The following is a 25,009-nucleotide window of genomic DNA, read 5'->3' on the forward strand; positions in this document are numbered from 1 at the left end:
ATGCATGACCAACCAACTCCCACTGACCTGACTTAGTGGCTGTCGAGGCTGCCATCCCCAGACAGGTTTCTGGCATACCGCCTTTGTGAGCCTCTCCAGACCACTTACTGTACTCGGAACTGGTCCTCACTGGTTCTACCCCCACTTTGGGCGGGAGACCTGGCGGGAAAAACAAAGTGAGGAAGAGGTGTGCCCACCTCTGCCAACTCCACCCCTAGGGTGGGGGAAGCGAGGTGAAGCACAACCTCGAGTCCCCGCCATCTTGAGGAAGGGGGGACCCAGCCAACCAGGGACAGGCTCCTGCCCCCCTCCCACTGGAGAGTGGCAGAATAGGGGGTGTACCCACCCCAGGGAAGGGACCCCTTGGTACCTGCCCTTAACTACCTGTAAACGTCCCTAAATCTAGTATTTAGCGACACCCTGAACCCTCCTTCCTCAGATCCCGATTCCAAAATGACATTAAGAACAAGAAGAAAGAAGACCTGCCATGCAGCTGCTAACAAGAGGACGACACCAACTGTCTTGGCCCCAGCCCTATCGGACTGTCGACCCTCGAACCTGCTCCTGCTAAACCCCGGCGTCTCCTGTGGTCAGCAACCTCAAAAACCCTGGGGGACCTAACTGCCTTGCTCAACTAAACACTGGGACTCCCACGGGCAGTGGTTCTGCTCAAACATCTACAGCTCTTTGTGCCAACTAGGAACCGTAAATCCAGCACACACTGCACCAGCCGAGCCCGGCCAGAGTGAACAAAGACCACGAGGACGTCCCCCCAGCCAACTGTGAGCAAGAATCCTGCACACAAGGACTCCCCTTGACGCTCCTGACAACGTCTGCAGCCTCAACACCAGGGACCCCCCCCAACAGCGACCAGCAGAGGGTAAGATTTCCCCGACGCCTAAAGACACCCCTGCACCCGGTGCCCCCCAGCACCCTGTGCCCAACTCCTGGGTGTCTAGCCCACCTTCAGCTCCCCAACTTACACCTCGAAGTGGTGGTCGCACCTGACTAATCACCGACCCTGAGCTTGCAGCCTTCGTTCGTCACGGAGCTTTCCCACTGAAATCCATTGGGCGCCCGACGGCCCAAAAGCACCCTGCACCCAGCATCGCTGGGAGTACACTAACTTTTCTGTTCGACTTTCCCACTTGCCCTGAGCAAGTGACCAGGAGCTCCGCTCCCACAGCCGTGTGGCCTGCCTGCTAGCAGCCACCAACTGAAAGCCCTCTACCCGCCATAGGCTAACATTGGGCCTACTCTCTCCTCACCCGGCTGCCCCTGTGCCGCTAACGGTGTAACTATTGAACCAACCTTAACCTGGGAGACCCCTGAGTCTTACCCCAGGACCTTAACTCTGCCAGTCGAGTACTTACCTGTAAGCCGATAACTTACATTTTCTCCATAGGGTAACATTGACTGGTTTTCACTTGGAAATTCTTCTGTCGAGTTTTGAAACTTTGAAATATTCACTAAAAATCATCTGATCAACGAAAACGAAATGATTCACCTGTTACCAGGAGAGATCCCAGTGCTGGATCTTAGTACCCAGCACAGACCAGAAAAAGTGATAACTGATTTTCCAATAACCTGATTTTCCTCCATAGGATAACATTGCCTGGTTTTCACCAGAAATTCTTCTAAGTTTTGCAAAAAACCAAATATTCCTTAAAAATCGCCTGTTTAACAAAAACGATTTCCTTCAGCTGTTTTCAGGAGATGCACCAGGGCTGGATCCAGTATCCAGTCCTAAGTAAGAAAAACGTTTGTAAAGTAAATGATGTTGCAGATTGCTTAAAATTCCCAATTGTGTTAAGTTTGTGATGCATACTGCAACCATGCTATCTATTGCATACAAAAGTCTATTGCTCATTGAAATTATTCAACTGTGGCATCTCATTCTGAGAAAGTATTTTTATACCAACCAGTTCTTGAGTGTGTGAGACCATTTGCTGACTGAGTGTGTACATCAAATGCTTTACACTGTCCTCTGATACTGCCTTACTGCTCGACCAAGCTACCACTTTAGAGAGTAAGGTTATATCTAACTTTAACCTCTGCCAAACCTCTGGAGACTGATGGACTCTGTGCACACTGTATCTTACTTTGATGCGGTACATACAGAGCCACTTTCTTACAAAGGGACAACCCATCTTGAGATGGTACGCTTTTGGACAGCCAGACCTTTCTTGGTACCCACATAGCCAATAAAGAGTTGATCATCCACCTGGAAATCTATTTTGCGGTCAAGGTAGAAGGACAGCACAAGCTTTGGGTCCAGGTGGTGGAGTCTCTCCTCCTCCTTGGAAGGGTGTAGAGGTGGGAAAAAGGTGAGCAAAGTGACAGTTTGTCGTATGTGAAATGGTGTAAGGAACAAGGGTCTCATCCTAAGCACCACTCTGTCAGGATGCACAGGGAAGAAAGGTGGAGTTAGAGGACAGAGTGTGGAGCAGAGGTGATGGCAACCAGAATAGCATTTTTCGGGGTGAGAAGCCTGAGAGGACATTGTGAAGAGGCTCGAAGGAGCACACATAAGATAAGTTAAAAAGCGATTCAAGTTCCACTGGAGTATTATGAAAGGAGATGGAGGAAAGAGATGACTAATGCTCTCAAAGAATCAGTTTACAATCAGGGACTTGAACAAGGAGGGCTGATCTGGTAGGGAAAGGAAAGCAGTAATAGCTGTAAGATAGCATTTCAGAGTGCCCAGAGCAGAGCCCTGCTGGGCCAAAGAAAGGATGAAAAAGAGAACATCAGAAAGAAGGGCAGATAGGGGGATCCACAGCCTTTGATGTGCACCATGCCACAAACTTATTCCATCGACAGGCGTATACAGTCTTTGTGGAGGGACGCATGGCTGCCAAGATGACGTAACATACTTCGGGAAGAAGTTCAAAAGCCGCCAACTGTCGCTGCTCAATCTCCACGCAAGGAGGTGGGGGCTGGACAGGTTCGGTGGAGGACCGTCCCCTGTTGCTGCAACAGAAGATCTTCCCGAAGGGGCCTGTGAATGAAGGATCGATGGCCATGCTCAGGAGCTCAGGATACCAGACTCTTTGTGCCCCGTTCGGAGCCACAAGAATGACTTAGGCCCGGTTGCGCTTGAATTTCTTCAGCACTCGGGGCAGAAGTGGTGCAAGCGGAAAGGCGTACAGGAGGCCGCAGTTCCACAAGCAACAAAGAGAATCACCGAACGAGTGCCCCCTTGGAAACTCCTACCCGTAAATCTGCTGACATCGCATATTCTCTTCAGTGGTGAACAGATGTAACCAAGGCTCTCCCACCGCTAAAAGAGACCTTGCACCACCTTCACCTGCTCTGGAATTCAGAGAACCGGCCAGGTGTTGAATCACCAGGGTCATGCCCTGAAGTTCCAGCAATGTCCAAAGGCGAAGACCTTCTTGACATGGGGTCCACAACCTCACCCAGCCCTGTTTATTGCAGTACCACATGGCGGTGGTGTTGTCTGGACACCTGCACTACTTTCCCTTGGAGGGAGGGAAGGAATGCCTTCAGTGACAAGCGGATCACCTGGAGCTCCAACAGGTTGATAATGAGCCCGGACTCTGCTGGAGACCAGAATCCTCTGATCTCTGCCTCTCCCAGATGGCTGCCCCAACCAAGGAGCGATGGATCTGTCACCACTCTTAGTTCTGGTTGGGGAAGGGATAGGGCTCAGCCTCTGACCCAATCCTGGTCCGTTAGCCACCACTGCAGTTGTTGATCAGTTCCCTCTGCGATCTGGACGTAGTCGGAAAGATTCCCCTGATGCTGCGCCCACTGGAACTTCAGGTCGCACTGCAGAGCCGGCATATGCCACCTGGCATGATCCACCAGCAGGATGCAGAAGGCCAGCAGCCTCAGGGTCATTCTCACCGAAATCCAGGATAGAGACTGAAACATTGGTATCATAGCCCGAATATCCCGGATTGGCTGCTCGGGAGGATAGACCCTAAAGGCACTGTATCCAGAACAGCTCCGATGAAAAGGAGCTTTTGAGAGGGAATCAGGAGTGACTTTGGCAAGTTGATAGTGAACCCCAGTGAGTGCAGGAGGACCGCCATAGTCTGGCGGTGGGAGACAACAGACTGGGGCGAGCCCGCCTTCAACACCAGTCATCGAGATGGGGGAAGACTGGAACCCCTCATCTGCGACCATCGCGATCACTTTTGTGAACACCGGAGGGCCACTGGTAAGGCCGAAAAGGGAGCACGGTGAGCTGAAAATGTTCTGAGCAGACTGTAAACCGTAAATATCATCTGTGGGCTAGCAGGATGGGAATATGGAAATAGGCGTCCTGCAAGTCCAAAACCACCATCCAGTCTCCAGGGTCGAGGGTATACTGGACCTGAGCCAAAGTAAGCATTTTGAAATTCTCCTTCCAGAGGAAGCGGTTGACGGCCCTGAGGACTAGAATAGGACGCAGGCCATTGTCCTTCTAGGGCACCAGAAAGTAGCAGGAATAGCAACCATGGATATGGATGGCCCTGAAGGGTCGGACTAAGAGGATTTGGAGGCTGCTGCAGGGGGGAAGAGGGTGGACTGACCCTCTGGCTAGCTCCCAGACCCGCGAGGTCGCGGAGTACCACGTCTGCAGCCACACAGTGGCTAAGCAGCTTGCGTGAACTGGTAGCTAGACTGGGCCGGACGTAGTGAGGATAATTGAGAAGACTCAACTAGGCCCATGGTTATGGCTGTAGCCTGAGATTCCTTACAGCGCTCCACAGGGGAGTCTGCTTTGTCGCCAAAAAGACGATGGCCTTCGAAGGGCATGTCCAGAAAAGTTGACTGGACACATCCCCCGAAAAGCCAGACGTCTTCAACCAGGCGTATCACTCAAGGGCTACTGATGTGGCAATCGTTCTGCCTAGTGAATCAGTGGTATCCAGTCCACATTGAACTGTAAATTTAGCTGCATCTCTCCCATCGGCCACTGCTTGGGAGAGAACGGCCAAGGCCTTCTCCGGGCACTGAGGCAGCACTTGCGCGTATCCCAGATAATATGGGAGTATCGGCCTAAGAGGCACGCGATATTCACAGACAGCAATGCCAAGCCGGAGGCAGAGAACAGGCACTTCCCAAGATGATACAGCTTCTTGGATTCCCTGTCTGGGGGAGCAGAAGGGAATGCACCCTTGAAAGAAGAGGCTTGGACCACCAATCTGGAGAAGGGTGTTGGGTGAGGGAAACTGTGTAACCCAGAGCCGGGCGGGGGCTGCGGGCAATTGTCTTTCCGGAGGATCCCCTGTGTTGGGCTTGAACTAGGTGCTCAGAAGAAAGTCAGTGAGGGCTTTGTTGAAGGGCAGAAGGAGTTTAGAGGAGGTTGCCACAGGCTGAAGCACCTCTGTCAGGAAGGGAGCTTCAGGCACAAGGCCTCGGCTGCTCTTCACACCACCACAGCGTAGGACGCTCCCTCCACCATAGCCATGGTAGGGGGAGAAAGCATGCCAAGGTCTGGAGAAATGTCCAGACCACTGGCGTCACCCAGGGCCGGCTCTTCAAGCTGATCTGCTAAAGGGTCAAGCGACCCCTCCTAATCCTCATCACCACCTTCTGGCACAATAGGGAACACCAGGGATGAACAGGGGAATAAAAGTACCCGTTGGCGTCGGTTTAAACGTTGACCAACATCAATCCGGCCCCATCTCGGGGTGTGGATGGGGATGGTGTCGGCTGGGGGCGTCGTCGGCGTCAGGGAAGGTTGGTTAAGATTGACCGGCGTCGATCCGGTCCAGGCCTGGCCTGGATCTGTGGGGGCCCTCCAGCGCTGGGGCCAGAGCTAACGGCACGAAGGTCCAGGGCCACCAACCGGCTCCGCAGGGCCCTAAGACGCACCAGCGGAGTCAGGCTGCCCAAAGATATGGTGAAAGGCTTACTAAAAATGTATGAAGTTGGGCATAGGTTGCTCCAGATCCCGGAAATGAGGGTAGGCGTGGAGTAGTCCCTGAAGAAGGCACCAGAGACCGAGCCTTAGAGTGACGACACACTGGGTCCCGAGTCGTGTCAGTCGACTGATGGGGAGAAGGCGAAGAGCGCCTGTGCTTCTTCGCCTTCTTCTTGTACTTCAACTTACCAGAGGAGTGCGAGACCTGGAGTGACGCGGAGGCGCCCTCTGGGCCTCCAGGAGATTTGAGGACCGCTACCGCAGAGACTTCGGATTAATGGCCCGGCAGTCGGAGATCGACTTCAGGCCGTGGTCGCGCTCAAGGCACCAAAGGTTCTCGCGGTGCGAGTCTGTAACAGACATCAGCCTGTGACAGGCCTCGCAATGCTTGAACCTGGTTCACAGTGAGACATCCCTCATGCACCAGGAGTCGAAGACTTAAAAAAAGTCGACAAAACGTCAAAAAGTTTAGTCAAAAAGTGACTAAAGGGGCATCTCTCTCCAGATCTGCACTAGACTGGCGCGGAAAAAGAAAGAACTGACGTAGCGCACAGGGGCGTTGTCGAAGTAGACACCACAATGTCATCCAGGTGACCACGATGCTGACGACTAAGTCAACCGACTCCATCTACCAACGTGAAGGGGTACTGCTAAGAAAACATTCTCTGGATCCAGTCTGATGCCTGGAGGTAATTCTAAGGTAAGGAATCTATAACTAACTGTCTCTTCCAAATGTAACAATAACAACAACCAGTCCCAGCTTTTGATGTCGGCACCCGCACTAGAACTCCTTTGATCAAGAGAGCTTGAACTTCCTATCGCATACAGTCAAGTGGTCCTCCTGGAGGAATTGTGGTGTAGGAGGCATGTCAGTAAGGGGTGACTGGAAAGAGCGAGAGTAACTATTTAGCATAATCCAAAGTACCCACTGGTTTAATGCGATGCACCTCCCCTTGGAGAAATAAAATATGATACAGCCTCCTACCAGGTGATCATGTGCTGCCGAGGGCAACCCAAAATGGTTATGATATGGCTCCAGGAGGAGGAGCAGGCGACAAGGGAGTATGCTGCTGGCAGCTGGCTATCAGGCCTCTGCCTTGAACGTCTCGTTGTTGAGGCAGGGTGTGACATTGGCTGTGCTGGTATCCCTTTCCGAAGCCTCGTAAGGGGTAAGACTGCTGGGAAAACTGTAGCACAGGCCGTGAGAAAAGAAAAAAAATAAGCACTTTTGCATTGCTCTCTTTAAAGTGCTCCAGAGATGAGACCATCTTATCTCTGAATAGATCTGTGCCATCAAAGGGCTTGTCCATGAGAGACTGTTGGATCCCACTCCAAAAAATGGTAAAGCAAATCCCAGCATGGTCCTGAAGCACAGCACCAGTGCTGACAGCCCTACCCGGACAGTCAGTGGTGTCCAGACCCGAGCAGATGAAGTACTTCGCTGTATCCTGCCCATTCTGAATGAGGTGTTGGAGGTTGCTCCTTATATCATCAAGGTTGGCTTGTAAAATGTACACCAACAAGTCACATAATGCATGGAAGTATTTCCCCAGGAGGCAGCTTGTCTTTACCAACCTGAAAGCACAGCTGACTGAGAATATTCTTTTAGCAAATGTCTCGATGAGCTTCGATACTATGTCTGGTGGGGTAGTAGGAAACACATTTGGGTTGAGACGGCATATAGAGGCCAACACCACTAGGCGCTCTGGGGTGGGTGCAGAAAGGTGGGGTCCCCGGAGCAGATCTATGTTGCCTTGCAATATGCCTGTTTACTGGAGAGAAAGATACAGTCTTTGTCCAGCAGTGTGTCTGTGAGGGTATCAATAAAAGGCAGTCTGTCCTAGATGGAGGACTTCTGTGAGGACTTTTGTTTGTACTTCAGTGGTAGGCAACGTGAAGTCTAATGCCTCTGCTGCTCTCCTCATACAAGGCAAATGAGGCAGACTCTTCAATAACCAAAATCAGTAAAGGCAAGTAGGGGTCTGTCTCAGCAAAAGTGATTAGGTTCTCCTCTTCATACAATTTTACTGTCATTATCATCTGGACCGGATCTCTCGGAATGTGAGTGAGAAATATGGTGAAGTGGATGCAACATCGATGGAGATCGCTTTGGGTGGGCTTCGGAGTCTGAGAGGACTAACAGCTCCCCCTGTAGGACCGGTGCTGGCATCAATGTGCAGGATTGTGGTGTGGGTTGCAGCACTGTAAGGGATGAAGGGCTTGGCATAGTGCCTGAGGTCTGGGGCGACCTTAGTGCAAGGTTGAGTACTACAGCCCGTGTCAGGGATGAATCCACCAGTGGTAGACTGACTGAAAGCCACCTTGGATCATTGGGGCCTGAAGGAGCTCCAGAGGGATCCAGACAGATACCACAAGTTTTGTATACGACACTCCGAGGGGGTCCATACAGTAATCAAAATATGAAAAATGTTGTCCATGGTCTCCCTGAATTCGCAGAGTTGTTGCAACATCACTGCTGCACCAAAGAAATTGAGGTGCAATGGATTGAGGGATGGAATCGATTCCGAAGTCTGAGACCGTGTTCGTGGCTTAGCAGCACCCGGGCATTATTCAGCACCTCCTGATGAGCGCAGCAGGACAAAGAGAAGCCTTGTTTCCACCTTGACCTCAAAGAATATCAGCCGCAGGAGTGTGTACACACCTCGACTTTGACAGAGACCAGATTTTCTTGGACTTCAGAAGGGGCACCTCGGAGTAAAATTTGACTCATGGTTGCAGATAGATTTCGGGTTCATCTTTGCACATCTGTCACACTACGCCAAGTTGTGTTTGTAGCCCATACACAAGAGACAGACCTTGGGGGTTGGTCCTCGACAACTGATGGTGGGAGTCCCTACACAGTTTGAACCCTGTTTTTGGAGGAAACACGTCCTTTGCACACTGGAAAAGTTGTAGAAAAAATGGGATGTCAACCAGACAGGATTTGAGGGAGCATGCTCTGGGTCTGCGTCAGACAGAAAGTAACTGACCTTTGAGTGGGGAGGAGGTGGATATGTAGGGGACCCAAAGTCACATCTGAGTCAAACCGACAAGATGTGAAGTGACACAAGCCCACTTACCGACAACTGAGGGAATTGTTAAGAAAAACCTTTGGATCCAGTCTGTCACTTGGGGGTATTCACAAGGAATTTATAGTTCTAAGTAGTTGTCAGAACACTACTGTATGAACACATTTTAACACATTTTGAAAATAACTTGAATGTGGGTTTGTTATCTTCTGTAATGGAAAATTAAGTTAACATTTCCTAAGCAATGACAACAAAGAGAAATGTAAATGGAATTCTATCTAAAATGAAAAGAACCTTACTTGCATATGGTCTCCAGCTAGAACAAGACGTGTATTTTTATTAGCCAGTGCTAGAGGCATGATGGTCTCGCATTCCATGGCTTGTGCAGCCTCATCTAACAGTATATGAGTAAAGAAACCTGCATAAAACAAATACAAATGAGCGACAATAAAGTACAGTGGTTCAAACATATTTTTCACGTATTCTACAAAACACCATACTCCACCTTAGTATTTAAACTCTTATTGAAAGCTAACATACGAAACAATATTACCTGTACCAAATTAAGTACAAAGACATAATTCTCATATATGCAAGTCATCAATTTCAGCCAAGGATATAGGTCTCTTTATTGAATATTAATATTTTTTTTCAATTCTAATTTTGAAAATTTGTAGAAAAGGCATTTATCAAGATTCATATAAAAAACAATCTTGTTGATAGAATAGAGATCTCTTTGCAGAATCCCCCATTTTCTTCCTTTTTACTGCCCTCAGCAGTAGAGAGCTGCAAGCAGGCCTTAATTTAGGGGGTGGGGGAACAAGGGAAATGGACGAAAAAGAGAGAAAAACACCTGGAACACCGCATTCTTCTGGAGCACATCAAATGGCACTCATAATGGGTAACCCTAGATTCGATCCTATTGGCCTTTTACTAATAATGGAAAGGAAAATGACTCAATAACTGAATAGTCATTTAATGTCATAGTATTATTGAACTGTTCAAGAACAAGCTGCTTGCCTTCGGTAACGATATATCTGTAAGAAACATTAGTTAGTTAGACAGAATATTGAAGGGTCTACTACAGTTTTATACAGATACCTGGGTATGTGTGAAGCTTGGAAATGGAGCTAGAATATCCAGAAAAGTGTACACCAACACGGGACTGAAGCAACTATTTAATGTATTCATCTCAGACCTTTCAAGAAAGCTAGATGGAATTAATTCACATTCACCGAAGCTGGGAAAAGAACAATTGTCACATCTCGCTTACGCAGACGATATCGTTCTTTTAAGCTTGACTAAGGTAGGCCTGAGAAGATTACTAAACGAACTCTCTGAATTCTTGTCGGCAAATAATTTGGAACTAAATCTTTCAAAAACCAAATCTATGCTTATTACAAATCGAACAGCCTTGATTCACAATATTAGATTAAAGGGCAATCTACTGGAGAAAGGACCATAATCATTTAGAGATCAGAAAAAATACATGACGCAGCGAGCAGGGGCACGATCATTCGCCCTTAAAATACTTGCAAAGAAACTGGAGGTACCGTCTTTGAAACCATTATTAACGATAATTTCAGCTAAAGCACTGACAACACTATCATATTCCAGTGCTGCAATGCACGGGAAGGATTCAGAAACCCTAAACGAACTAATGACGCATATTTATAAAAAGGTTCTTCAGCTCCCCAAGACTGCCTCACCAGCACAGATACGCCTGGAGTTCGCGCTAATGAACGAAACGCTGGGCAGACTTTACACATGCATAAAAGTATGGTACCAAATTAAACAAAAAGTAGGAGGAAAATAGTCTTAATTAATCTTTATGGCAGAAAATAAAACAGGGTAAACACTCACCAGCCAACAAATTTTTGGAACATGCATTAATGGTTACCTGCACAAGTGAGTTGTGGAATAACCAAATGCCCTAGCAAACATTCAAATTAACACTAAATAAGGCAGCAAAGTTCCACTCGCTGCTGGTTGATAAAGACATTTTTTCTACAAGAAGTCACTCATGGTCAGTGATCAACACTTATAAAAACACTGAAACAAGTGGCCTATTTGGATTCCACTTTCTCTATTTATGTAAAAAGAAAATTAATAACATTAAGGTTTGGACAGTTCCCCACTCTTGCGAATAACACTCTTTGGATATATGGGGATAATGAAAATTGCCGGCATTGTGGATGTAAAAAGAAAGATTTGATTCATCTTGCATGCCACTGTAAGATATTGCAACCAGCATGAACCACAATATTACGGCGTGCATTCCTGGACAGAGGCATAAAGTCATGCAGAACAGCTATCATAAGAGGAATGGATTCCACTGACCCCCAAATGAACTGTAAACTGATTAAATTTGTTACGTACTCATGAACAAGAACTGAAAGCTAAATCTGAGCAATGATAAAACGAAGTATATTTCTATAATTACATACATTTTAAGATGTTTTTAGAGAAATTTAACCTTTACGCAATTTGCTCTTTTTTTAAATAGTGTTTGTAATATTGTTATGGTTTTAATTAACTGAACAATAAATAAATAACATTTAAAAAATTGTTAGTTATATATTCCTTACCACAGAATTACCCCCAGGTGTCAGACTGGATCCGGCAAGTTTTTCATCAGCAGTACCTCTGCGTGTCGGAAGGTGGAGTCGGTCTGCTCCACGTTCGTCGTGGCGGCATGTCACCGGGATGACATAGCAGTACCTACTTAGACGCCGCCCTCTCGCGCTGACGTCAGTTCTGTACACAACTATCCACACCAGAAACGCAGAGCCATGCAAAAAAACTGACCACTGGTGCACCAAACGAGGGCCATAAAAGGATAACCTTAACCCTAGAAATCAGTTTGCAGAACAGGGAGGATGGATGGGACGATAAGGAATCTATAACTAACTAATGTTACTTACAGATATATTGTTACCGAAGGTAATTAACATGTTCATGTTAAAGAGAAACGTTAGTTATAGATTCCTTACCATAGAATAGATACCCCAGAAATACCAACCCCGGAGGTGTGTCTGCGAACCAAGATCACACCAGGAAGTCCTGGAGAACAGAACGGCCAAAGGAGCTGTCCCTCCGGACGCGACTGTCCAGGCAGTAGTGTTTGGTGAATGTGTGCAGTGATGCCCACATAGCTGCATGACAGATGTCATTCAGAGGAACGCCTCGTCCCAGAGCAGTAGTTGCTGCCGTCGCCCTGGTGGAAGGGTTGCGCAGACCCACTGGAGGCTCCTTCTTCGCCAGAGAATAGCAGGCTTTGATACACAAAACGACCCATCGGGAGATAGTCCGCTTGAGTACGGCCCGACCTTTCTTGGCGCCCACGTAGCCAACAAAGAGCTGATCATCTACTCGGAACTATTTTACGCGATCCAGATAAAAGCAAAGCGCACGTTTTGGGTCCAGACGGTGGAGCCTCTCTTCCTCCTTCGAAGAATGCGGAGGCGGAAAGAAGGTTGGCAAAGTGATCATCTGCCCGATGTGAAAGGCAGTGACAACCTTGGGCAAGAAGGAGGGACAGGTCTTAAGGACAACTTTGTATGGATGCATAGATAGAAAAGGAGGCTTTGAAGAAAGCGCTTGGAGCTCACTCACACATCTGGAAGACTAGGTAGGCACCAGGAATGCACTGAGTGTTAAGAGCCTCAAAGGACAGTTGTGAAGCGGCTGAAAGGGAGCTCACATTAAATAAGTTAAAACCAGGTTCAAATCCTACTAAGGCATAACGAAGGGAATAGGAGGAAAGAGATGAGTTATGCCTTTCACAAAGTGATTTACAACCGGGGACTTGAAAAGGGAAGGGTGATCTGGAAGCCAAAGAAAAACAGAGATGGCTGGGAGATAGCCTTTGATAGTGCCCAGAGCAGAGCCTTGCTGGGCCAAAGAAAGGAGGAACAAGAGAACCTCAGAAAGGGGACCCACAGCCTTTGCTGTGCACAATGCCACAAATTTGTTCAACCAACAGGCGTATACCGTCTTAGTGGAGGGACGCCTGGCTGCCAAGATTACTTTGCAGACTTCAGGAGGTAGGTCGAATGGCGTCAACTGCCGCCCCCCAATATACATGCAAGAAGGGGGAAGCTGGACAGGTTCGGGTGGAGGACCGTATCCTACTGCTGCGACAGAAGACGCTCCCGAAGAGGCAGACGGGTCGGAGGATCGATGGCCATGTTGAGCAGCTCGGGATACCAGACTCTTCGTGCCCAATCCAGGGCAAGGATGACTTGGGCCCGGTCGCGCCTCATCTTCTTCAGCACTCTGGGTAGAAGTGTTATAGGGGGAGAGGTGTACAACAGACAACTCCACTCGCAACGAAAAGCGTCGCAGCCTTGGAAATTCCAACACGCAGAAATGCTGACATTGCGCGTTATCTTCGGTGGCGAATAGATCTAACCAAGGTTCTCCCCACTGTTGAAAGAGATCTTGCAAAACCTCTGAGTGAAGACGCCATTCGTGATCTATCATACACCTTCGACTGAGTTTGTCGGCCCTGGGGTTCAAAGAAACCACCAGGTGTTGAACCACCAGGGTTATGGACTGATGTTCCAGCCAGGTCCCGAGGCAGAGGGCCTCCTGACATAGGATCCACAACCCCACCCGCCCTGTTTGTTGCAGTGCCACATGGCGGTGGTGTTGTCTGTGAACACCTGCACTACTCTTCCCCGGAAACAAGGAAGGAATGCCTTCAGTGCAAGACGGATCGCCCAGAGCTCCAGAAGGTTGATATGGAGCCGGGACTCCGCCAGAGACCAGAGGGCTCTGATCTCTGCCTCAACCATATCGCCTCCCCATCCCAGAAGGGATGCATCCGTCACCACTGTGTGTTCTGGTTGGAGAAGGGACAGGGGTCTGCCACTGACCTAATCATGGTTCATGAGCCACCCCTGCAGTTGTCGGGCAGTGCCCTCCGAGATCTAAACACAATCAGACAGATTCTCCTGATGCTGCACCCACCAGAACTTCAGTTCCCACTGCAGAGCCTACATATACCACCTGGCACGATTGACCAGCAGGATGCAGGAGGCCATGAGACCCAGCATCCTCAGGGTCAGTCTGACCGAAACCAGGGATAGAGGCTGAAAGATTGGAATCATAGCCCGAATATCCCGAACTCTTTGTTTGGGAGGATAGACCCGAAACCGCGCCGCGTCCAGAACCACTACGATGAAAAGGAGCTTCTGAGAGGGACTCAGGTGTTACTTCAGCACATTGATGGAGAAACCCAGCAAATGCAGGAGGTCGGCCGTAGTCTGGAGGTGGGAGACAACAGCCTGGGGCGAGCCTGCCTTCAACAGCCAGTCATCGAGATAGGGGAAGACTGAAACCCCTGATCTGCGCAGATGAGCTGCAACCATCGCCATCACTTTCAAGAACACCCGAGGGGCGCTGGTAAGGCCAAAGGGGAGCAGGGTGAACTGAAAATGCTTGTGGCCTACCGTGAACCTTAGGTAGCGCTGGTGGGCCAGCAAGATGGGGATGTGAAAATAGGCGTCCTGAAAGTCCAATGCTACCATCCAGTCTTCCGGGTCGAGAGCAGACAAGACCTGAGCAAGCATCAACATCTTGAAATTCTCCTTCCGGAGAAAGCTGTTGACCTCCCTGAGATCCAAGATATGATGCAGGCCCTTGTCCTTCTTGGGAACCAGAAAGTAGTGGGAATAACAACCACAACCTACTTCTGGGACAGGAACGCGCTGAATGGCTCGCTTGGCCAAGAGAGACATAACTTCCTGCTCGAGAAGGCTCAGATGATCCTCCGCCATGCGGTTGCATAGCTGGAGTGGCATCCTCGAAAGGGAGAAAGTAGCCCCTTTGGACTATCTTCAAAACTCACCTGTCCGATGTGATGGTGCGCCAGTGGGGAAGGTAATGGCGAATCCTGCCACCCACTGGCGTTTGATGGGCCTGAAATGTTGGACTAGGAAGGTTTGGAGGCTGCTGCAGAGAGGGGGTTGGTGGACTGGCAAGCCCGCTGGCCCCTGGATCCACAGAGGCTGTTTCCCCGGCCGCGCAAAGATTGGGTAACTTGCTGCGGCCTGTGGCTCTGGGAGGGACATAGCGGGACACGCCTCCCGTAGCCATGAAAGGGGCGAAAAGCAGACTGCGCGGGCGGCTTGAAAGGCCCAAGGACTTGGCAGTGGCTTGTAAGTCCTTGAAAAGCTCTAAAGCAGTATCCGCTTTGTCGCCGAAAAGGCGACGGCCTTCAAAGGGCATGTCCGTGAGGGTATTCTGGACATCCCCAGAAAAGCCAGTGGATCTCATCCAGGTGTGGCGTCGAAGATCTACCGACGTAGAAATCGTTCTACCTAGAAAGTCTGCAGTATGCAGTCCACAACGGATGGTAAACTTGGCCACACCCCTTACGGCGGCAACATCCTGGGAGAGCACTGTCCGGGCCTCCTCCGGAATCTGAGGCAGCACCTGCGCAACTGAGTCCCACACAGAGTGGGAATAATGGCCCAATAGACATGCTGTGTTTACCGACCGCAGTCCCAAGCTGGCGGAAGAAATAATCTTCTTTCCAAGATGATCCAGCTTCTTGAATTTGCTTTACAGTGGTGTGCGGTAGGGAATGTGCTTTTAGAAAAAGAGGCTTGTATACCAGGCTCTCAGGGGTGGGGTGTTGGTAAAGGACGTTGCAGTCGCCCGGAACCGGGCAGTGGCATCGGGCAATCATCCTATCCACGGGAGCCCCCTCAAAAGGAAGTCAATAAGAGCTTCGTTGAACGGAAGCAGAGGCTCCGAAGAGCTCGCTGGTGGCTAAAGCATCTCTGTCAGGAGGTTATTCTTGACTGCCGCTGTACGGGGTTCGAGGTTGAGAACCTCGGTTACCCCACGCAACACCACTGCGTATGAAGCTCCTGCCTACGTAGCCCCGTTAGGAGGAGACAACATGCCATGGTCAGCGGAGGTGTCCAGACCACTGGTATCCCCCAGTTCCTCTCTCGAGTCCGGTTTACTGTCTAACTGGTCAGTCAGAGGGTCATCTGCCCCTCCCAGTCCTCCTCTGGGTACCAATCAGTCCAAAAAGGGAACCCAGGAGTGAAAAGGGGCAGAAAAACCCCTCTCTCTGCCGGATCCAGCGTCAGACGACGCCGGTCTGGCTCCGAGTCTACGGCGGGATGGAGGCCGGGGTCGACGCCAGCCGGGGGTCTGACCGGCTTCGAATGTGGTAATGGTGCCGGATGAAGATCAGACGGTGGAGGTGTAATCATGTCAATCGGCACCGATCCGGATCAAGGCCTGGATCCAAGGGGGGCATATGGCGCCGGGCCATAGACAGAGAAGGCCTAGGTCCCCCAACTGAGTCCGCGGGCCCTAAGGCACACCAGCGGGTTCGGGTTACCCTAAGATGGCATGCATCGCCTCGTAGAACATACAAAACTGGACAGGAGTTGCTCCGGGTCCCGGGAAGGAAGGGAAACGCTGAGTCGACAATTCGGGCTTCGCACGCAGAGCTGCTGGAGGGGCACCACCTGCATCCCTCGTCAGGTCGGCCGACGAGGAGAATTCAAAGAGCGACTATGCTTCTTCATGCTCTAGAACAACTCCGATCAGTACTCGAAAAAAGAGCATGTGCTCTGGATGCCGTGTCTCTTCTATATTACCTGTCTTCCGGCAGACTCGGACTCGATGTGGCAGGTCAGGCTCGGACTCGATGTGGCAGGTCTTACAGTTGGTGGCTTTCTGAACTGAAACTACATTTGGTTCCTGGTATTTTTTCTACAATGATAACGATCATTCTTCAACTCGCAAGTTTTTTAAAGAACACTTTTTCCTGCACTAAAAAGACAATCTCAGAGTAAATTGTCTCAGAAGAATGGCATAGAGCCTTTGTCATTTGGTGTAACTATAAAGTAAATCTGATAAAGTTGAATAGGAATACATGTGCATTAAAAGAGATAATTGTACACATGAAGTAAGTTATATTGATGAATGTTTAACTACTTTTTCTGTTGATAATCTCGCAATGAAACTCATGTATATATTTTAGATGTCACAGATAAGATTGAGGTATTACAAGATGTTGGTGATCCTATGTTCACACAGTTGCTTCAAAGAGTGAACAGCACAAAGGGAAAGGATGTAACATCTCTTATGGCAGCACCTCTACTCAGATTGGCACCCTTTTCAGAATATGAAAATTGCTGGGAAGAGGTTGCCCTTTTACTGGCAGAGTAAAGGCACTGACGGGACTCAAGATGCTTGTTTTCCAGTCCAGAGAGGACCTGGTCTGGCGGTTCGGGTTGAACTGTTCCCATGGGGAGCAGGGTAAAGACTGATTTGCATGTGGCTGGGTCCAAACTGGGGTGGCATGGTGAGCAGACAATCGATGGATTTAACGCAGATTTGTGACTGGGGTGAATGTTTGACAATGTTCAGCCTTCGGTCCATCATCTTTTTGTGTTGCTGGGGTCATGCATTAACCATAAGATTTTTAGAAGCCAACAGTAAACAAAAGAATCCCACAAACATTTCTTCGGTGAACTGGTTGCTAGAGTCTTAAAGGCACTGAGGTAGAACACAACCCGGAAGAAAAGACAGAAATGCTTAATCAAATGCCTCTCACCAACTGGGCCTGTTATTTTCATGAATCTGAAGAGAATGCCATTTAGGTTTTCAACTTGTCTGTGCTATTAAAGAAGTACACCAACTATAAGCAGAAGTACAACCTCCGACTATTTTATAAGTATTAAAAGAAGTTAGTTCGTAATAGGAAAGATTCCTTGCCGTGAGAAGTATTATTTTGCAGCTCTAAACCCTGATCAACGGCTTAAACGAGTTGTTGCAAGACTACGGAGGAAAATGAGATATGCAATTATTGAACTTTTTTGCAAAATGCAAAAGATCAAGAGCGATTTTAAAGTTCCCGTGTTCAGTTTCTCGGAAAACATTAAAAAAGATCTATCAAATTTAAGATACTAAAAATACTCAGGTACTCAACCCATCTAGTGCCTAATGACACTAGACAGAATAAGAGATGTCCGTCACCCAGCTGTGAGAAGAAACATTAGGGTAACCTCTAAAATAAAACTCATGCTAAACAGCTCGGTCTAACTCACACGAAATAATGTGTGGTCTGGCCTGTTTAAAAAAAACAAATTTTACAAGACTGCTGAGAAACTGAAAGGGGGGGGGGGGGCGCATGTATTAGAATCAACAGTAATCTAGGCATCACGTAATCCATGGCAAATGCAGACGGAAACCACCGATTTAGGTAATCCAACAAAATTAGTTGGGCCCTTTCTATCATTTTAAAAAATTTCACAACATAGTATTGATGGAAATGGAAACGTCTAATTTTGCAGAGCTGCTTAACTTCACTGCCTCCAGACCACTACATGATTATTTTCAGGAGGTTTTCAGTTACTGCCTGCCTTCTTATTATTTCAGTTTTGGCAATTTTTTTGCTGACTTTTAGGGGCAGTTAGTGTTTTGCCACAGCGCATTTGTGCTCCTTGGCCGCATTTGTGCTCCTTGGGCGCATTTGAACATCTGGACTCAATCTGACGAGAGCACCATAAACTCACAGCTGGTTTAGTCTTTGGCAGGCCTCAGTTTACATCACTGGTCCGTTATGAATTGTCGCGTGCTGGTGCTTTAGGTGTGGAAAGGTCATTTGTTGATCCCTTTCAGTGTGAGGTTTCTGCAAAGAATAAAGGAGCTTGAGTGTCCTAACGCAATTATAACTCTCAAATGGCCCTGGCTCAAACTTTCTGCAAACAACTGGGATAATGCTTTAATAGATGCTGGGAGACCCTCTTCTTAACTCCACTACTACCGAAGATATGGTGAAATGTAATAACTGGATTCACCTATTATAGATCCAGTCTTGAATACTTTGATTAATCAACCTGACAGGTCTCCCCCAACAGCTCAATGGCACACAGCCAACTTAAAATCAGTTAAACTGTAAAGTAAAAGACTAGAACGCTATGTCCCCGAGATTAAGACTAAATTAAAGGCAGCATTGAGAGATTATAAAAAACAAGTCTTGAATTCCAAATCTTACTTTTATGCTATCAACCTTTTTGGAAGCACGCAATGCCTTGAAGCAAGTCTTTAAGACCGTCATGGAACTGTTTAACCACCTAGCGCAGAGGCCCTTTCAAGAGATGTGTGACAAACTGTCAGACTATTATGAAGACAAAATCAAGGCACAGTGCTACCTATGATGATTTTTTTCCATTTCTCAGTGCTCCTGAGTCAGAGGCTTTCCAAACGCTCTGCAATTTCAATCTGTTTTGTCTGTTGGACGGATTTGACTCAGTTCTATCAATTTCATCAGGATCTCCCTCTGACCCCTGCCATGCTAAACTCTTTCATTATTGACTTCCAATGTTGCTTGGAGCTTTACTTCTTGCTGTGTAACAAATCTACTATCAGTACAACCGTCTCACTACTTTGGAAACAGACATTACGTTTTGCCCCTGCATAAAACAATGTTGATCCAACTAGGCTTTGTAATTATCAGCCAATCTCACTGTTCCCATTAAAAATCCTAGAGAATGCCATTAACAAACAGCTGTCGAGTTTTCTGGAGAGCAACATCGATGAAGCACAGTCGGCGTTTTAACCATCTCATAGCATGGAAATTACTCCTTTTTTGGTGGATTTGAACCAGAATCTTACAGCGCTGTTTATTTTTTGTTGGAGAATGTTAGTGCATTAAATGATCATGTGTATATTTAGGTTCATTGCACATAAGATCGTCAGTGAGTCAATGTTTAAGATCAAATGACAATCTATGGTATTCTTTGCTGGAAATTAAACATAGTAGAGCCAAATGCATTACCACTCAAAGAAAACTTTTTCGATTAAGGAAATTTGAACCAACGGTATAGTGCAAGACCTCCATTATTGTACCCAACTTCGCTCAAACTCTGTCTCAAGTAGGTTATAGTAAGTCTGTTGAGTGAACACTCTCACATTGAAGAGCACTAAGAAACTAAAATGTACAAGCACTACAGAAAATAGTAACGACTTAAAAATACCCTGCCTTGAGAAACCAGTTATCAGAGCTTACCTCAGACACTGGTCTGACCCCCCCACTGAACAAAGCCTGTGTGAACACCACAAAGTATTTTGTCACCAGGAAAATGGGCATTGGTAGACCGAATAATCTATGAAGGATAAAAACATTTTTTTTTACCACTTAATGAAAAATCAAGAACCTTTTCAATAAATAAATAAATAAATACTCCTACTGGGACAGGACTAAAGACCAAATAAATATTTGACCATATACTAAAGCAATTAAAACAATGACATGGCCATTGTTGATCTCTCTCAATATGATTCAAGACATAACTCGGCAGGAGTAGTCTATCTTCTCTTGATTAGTCTCCCCCTTATACGTGCCAACCCAGCCTACATCTAATGGTTTTCTGCTTCAATAATAGCTATTTATATTAACACGTTAAGGGTACAATAAATGTACAGCTGGAAACTTGATGGATAGAGTGCCTATAAACAAAATACTTGAAGTGATTAGCTCCTATTCTTGCTTAGGGGCACTATAACCAAACTGAACTCTTCGGTTGGATGGGAGGTTTTAAAGATAGCCTCCTCCAGGAAGGTAAAACTGGGGAGAAACAAATTTCTCTGACAGGAAGGGCAGACTGGACATCCTCCATATACTAAGTCTGTCTTACAACAAAAAGGTACAGTCTGTCTACTATAATTCTACATTGAAGCCAGAGAACCACGTCATGAGTAATATGGGACAATCATTCGTAACAAGGTAAGGCTTGGTTCATGTGGCTTGTCACCTTTATAAGATTCTGAAATTATACTTCGGTTTGCAGCCACAGTTTGTGTAGATCTGTCTGAAAAAGACTCATGTGAAGGTGGAAATAAGGGATCAAAGTAATGAAGGATGACATTCCTAAACAGGACTTGAAGAGCCGAACAGTCACTGATCTTTCTTTTTGAAGAGGTATGGTCAACATACTCAGATACGTTATTCTCTCATTAGAAGGAAACCCCTTCTTCACATCCCTCTCTACTATAGCTTCCATAAACTGGATTTTTTTTGCGGGAACTAGAAATAATTTTGTCCTTGTTTATAGTAAGGAACAACCTATCAAAAAACTATGGACAATCTCTGGAAGATGCTGATGTGGCCTAGGAAGAATTTCTTCTGACTAGCTAATCATCTTAATCCTAGAAGATTTGATGACCTTGCTTTCTTATATGTACAGCTACTGAAGGTATGCACTTCGTGGATATTCTTGGGGCTGATCTGAGGCCAGACAGGAGGACTCTGAATTGACAGCGACTACCAACCACTTTGAATCTCAGATATTTCCGATGACTAAGATGAATTGGTATATGAAAAATATGCATCTTGTAGGTCCAAAAGAACGAGTTACTTACCTTCGGTAACAATGTATCTGGTAGAGACAAAGTCTAGCCGCAGATTCCTTAACTTAGAATATCCCCAGGCGTCAGACGGAATCCGGAAAACTTTACGTAGCAGCACATCTGCACGCCCGGGGGGGGAAGGGGGTCCGTCACCCAACGGCTCCTCCCTGACGTTGTCCACGGACGTGACGTCAGCAGAGCCATATAAGCCCTTCCCAGCACGCTGCTCTCAGTTTTCATAGGAGAAACTTTTCCGCGCCACAACGCGGAGCCAACATCAAAAACTGTGAGAGTAGGTGAACAGTGTGCGAAAAAGATGAAAAAAAAGAAAGGTGAAACAGCAGCATAAAGGACAGTGCCAGGCACTGTAAACTAAAAAATAGTGAAGGGAAAGAGCAGAGCACCGCTCTGAGAAGCAACCCCGCAAAAGCGAAGGCTAAACCCTCCCAGGAGGCAGAAAAAGATGTTAAAAAACATTATGGCAGGCGTCAGAAAGTCTGCAACCATAATATAGGACTGTGAAGGGCAAGAAGTCCGGAATACATGAGCAATGACAATCCACCACAAGTCGTCACCAGAAAGGGATGTTGTATCCCTTGTAAGAGACCTATAGACCAAGGCAGAGCTAATAGACTTCAAACCAATGGAGCGCTGGGGAGGTAAGAGACCCCGAAGCAAAAGAGAAGGGGGATTGACGGGGGCAAGAGTAGACCGCACACTAGACGACTCTGGCCATAGGGACGTAAAAGGACAAGTGACATGAGCAAACCCCCCAAACACGAGAATGGGTTTAGAGAGCAAGCAAAACAGAATGAAGCATCCGGTCGAGGAGTGAAGTGAAAGATGTCACCCGACAGAAAGACAAAGCCACCCTGGGGAGGCGAAATGCAGAAAACCCAACCTGAAAAGGTCATCGCAGAACGGGGAGGATGGGTGAACGATAAGGAATCTGTGGCTAGATGGTGTCTCTACCAGATACATCATTACCGAAGATAAGTATCTTGTTCATCTGATAGAGACATCTAGCCACAGATTCCTTAACTTAGAATAGATACCAAAGTCATACCCATAGAGGAGGCGGATCTGCGATTGAACCCCACCAAGTTTCAGAGAGAACTTAGCCGTCAAAAAGGTGACGAAACACAGTGGGGACAGCAATGCCGGCGCAGCCAACACCTGCCCACGAAGCTCTGAAAAGAGCGGAAAGCAATGGGAGGCAAAGGCACCACACGCTGTGAAAAAAACTACACAAAACACTTGTGTGTATACCGGGTTGAGAGAAAGAAGCACAGAGCCAGAAATGCTGGTGCGGAAGTGAGGGTTTATGGCTTCGTAAAGAAGATGAACTGAGCCCAGGGTCAGATGGATCTGTAGGATCCGATGTGTCGACAGGAAGCAAGACCCAGAGAGGGGACAAAGCGGTATGACAGGGTCAGCGCATACCGGTGGAATATGCACAACAGTGGAAAAAAGCACTGTTGAACCTGCACCAGCTGAGATACCGGGGGCAGCACTTTCAGTACGCAGTTGCTCCTTCACAAAGACATATGAGAGGGCAGACGGCAACATGCAGAAGCACCAATCAATCAATCAATCAATCAATACATTTGTATAGCGCGCTACTCACCCGGAAGGGTCTCAAGGCGCTGGGGGAGAGGGGTGCGTCACTGCTCGAACAGCCAGGTCTTGAGCTGCTTCCTGACGGAGAGATGGTCTTGGGTCAGCCGGAGGTGGATGGGGAGGGAGTTCCATGTCTTGGCTGCCAGGTAGGAGAAGGATCTTCCTCCGGCGGTGGCTTTGCGGATGCGTGGTACTGCGGCGAGGGCGTGGCTGGTCGATCGTAGCTGGCGGGTAGGAGTGTAGAAGGTCAGGTGGTCGTTGAGGTACTTGGGGCCCAGGTCGTGGAGAGCCTTGTGTGCGTGGATGAGGAGCCTGAACGTGATTCTCTTGCTGACGGGGAGCCAGTGCAGGTCCCTCAGCTGGCGTGAGATGTGGCTATGTCGGGGGATGTCCAGGATGAGTCTTGTGGAGGCGTTCTGGATGCGTTGGAGTCTTTTTTGAAGTTTGGCTGTGGTTCCGGCGTAGAGGGTGTTTCCGTAGTCCAGTCGGCTGGTGACGAGTGCCTGGGTGACTGTCTTCCTGGTTTCGGTGGGGATCCATCGGAAGATCTTGTGGAGCATGCGCAGGGTGATGAAGCACGATGAGGAGACGGCGTTGACTTGTTTGGTCATCGTGAGGGAGGAGTCCAGGATGAAGCCCAGGTTTCGTGCGTGGTCCCTTGGCTTAGGGGTGGTGCAGGGGGCCACCAGGAGTCGTCCCAGGCGGAGGGCGATGATCCCAGGATGAGGACTTGAATCTTGTCTGAGTTCAGTTTCAGGCGGCTGTTCTTCATCCACTCAGCGACGTCTTTCATCCCTTCGTGTAGCCTGGCTCTGGCGGGGTCGTTGGTGAGGGAGAGGATCAGCTGGGTATCGTCGGCATAGGAGATGATGTTGAGGTTGTGCTGGCATGCGATGGCTGCGAGGGGGCTCATGTAGACGTTGAAGAGGGTTGGGCTGAGTGATGATCCTTGTGGTACGCCGCAGATGACTTCGGTAGCCTCGGATCTGAACGGGGGGAGGCGGACTCTCTGGGTTCTTCTGGCGAGGAACGAGATGATCCACTCCAGTGCCTTCTCTTGGATTCCGATGTTGCTGAGGCGCTGCACTAGGGTGCGGTGTCAGACGGTGTCGAATGCTGCAGAGAGGTCCAGGAGGATGAGGGCCGCTGTTTCCCTGTTGTCGAGCAGGGATCTGATGTCATCGGTGGCTGCGATCAGGGCGGTCTCGGTGCTGTGGTTGGCTCGAAATCCGGACTGCAAGGGGTTGAGGGATCCGTTCGTCTCGAGGAAGGCGGCGAGCTGTCTGTTGACGGTCTTCTCGATGACTTTGGCAGGAAAAGGGAGGATCGAGATGGGGCAGAAGTTCTTGAGGTCGGTGGGGTCCGCTGTTGGTTTTTTCAGGAGGGCGCTGAGCTCGGCGTGCTTCCAGCTCTCCGGGAAGGTGGCGGTGTGGAAGGAGGTGTTGATGATGTCCCGGAGATGGGGTGCGATGATGGCGTCGGCCTTGTTGAAGACGTGGTGGGGGCAGGGGTCGGTGGGGGATCCGGAGTGGATGGTGTTCATCGTGCGGGTGGTGTCTTCGATGCTGACCGGGGTCCAGTTGCAGAGGGTGGTGGTGGCGGGCGTTGGTTCGGTGGTTGGGTGCTTGGTCTGTGCGCCGAAGCGGTTGTGTATGTCGGCGATCTTGCGGTGGAAGAACGAGGCGAGTGAGTCGCAGAGGTCTTGCGAGGGAGTGATGTAGTTGCTTCCGGCGCTGGGGTTGGAGAACTCTTTGACGATGCTGAAGAGTTCCTTGCTGTCGTGGGCGTTGTTGTCCAGTCGTTCTTTGAGTGCTGTCTTCTTGGTGGCGCGGATCAGCTGGTGGTGCTTGCGGGTGGCGTGCTTGAGGGCGGTCCTGTTGTCTGTGGTCTGGTCGTGGCGCCAGGCTTTCTCGAGGGTGCGGCAGTTCTTCTTGGAGTCCTTGAGTTTGTCGGTGAACCAGGGGGTTTTCTTGCTGCCGGGTCTGCTGGGAGGGTTCTTTAGTGGTGCGAGGTCATCGGCGCAGGCGGTCAGCACCCAGAACAGGACCACAGTAAGTCTGGTATGCATGTGGAAGTTAAGAATACATATAAG

The 25,009-nt window shown here is 48.6% G+C and overlaps 1 protein-coding gene across 4 annotated transcripts in view; it reads right to left on the reverse strand.

The window, feature by feature from the left end:
- HELZ (helicase with zinc finger) overlaps window positions 1-25,009 on the reverse strand; it is a 1,775,655-nt gene that overhangs the window by 836,939 nt on the left and 913,707 nt on the right. For all 4 annotated transcript variants that reach the window (XM_078654323.1, XM_078654320.1, XM_078654322.1 and 1 more), the window contains exon 18: window positions 9,210-9,328. In XM_078654323.1, the coding sequence (XP_078510449.1) occupies window positions 9,210-9,328 (119 nt within the window). The remainder of the gene's footprint in view (window positions 1-9,209; window positions 9,329-25,009) is intronic.

The sequence above is a fragment of the Lissotriton helveticus genome, chromosome 7, assembly GCF_964261635.1.
Source record: "Lissotriton helveticus chromosome 7, aLisHel1.1, whole genome shotgun sequence".
Taxonomy (NCBI): domain Eukaryota; kingdom Metazoa; phylum Chordata; class Amphibia; order Caudata; family Salamandridae; genus Lissotriton; species Lissotriton helveticus.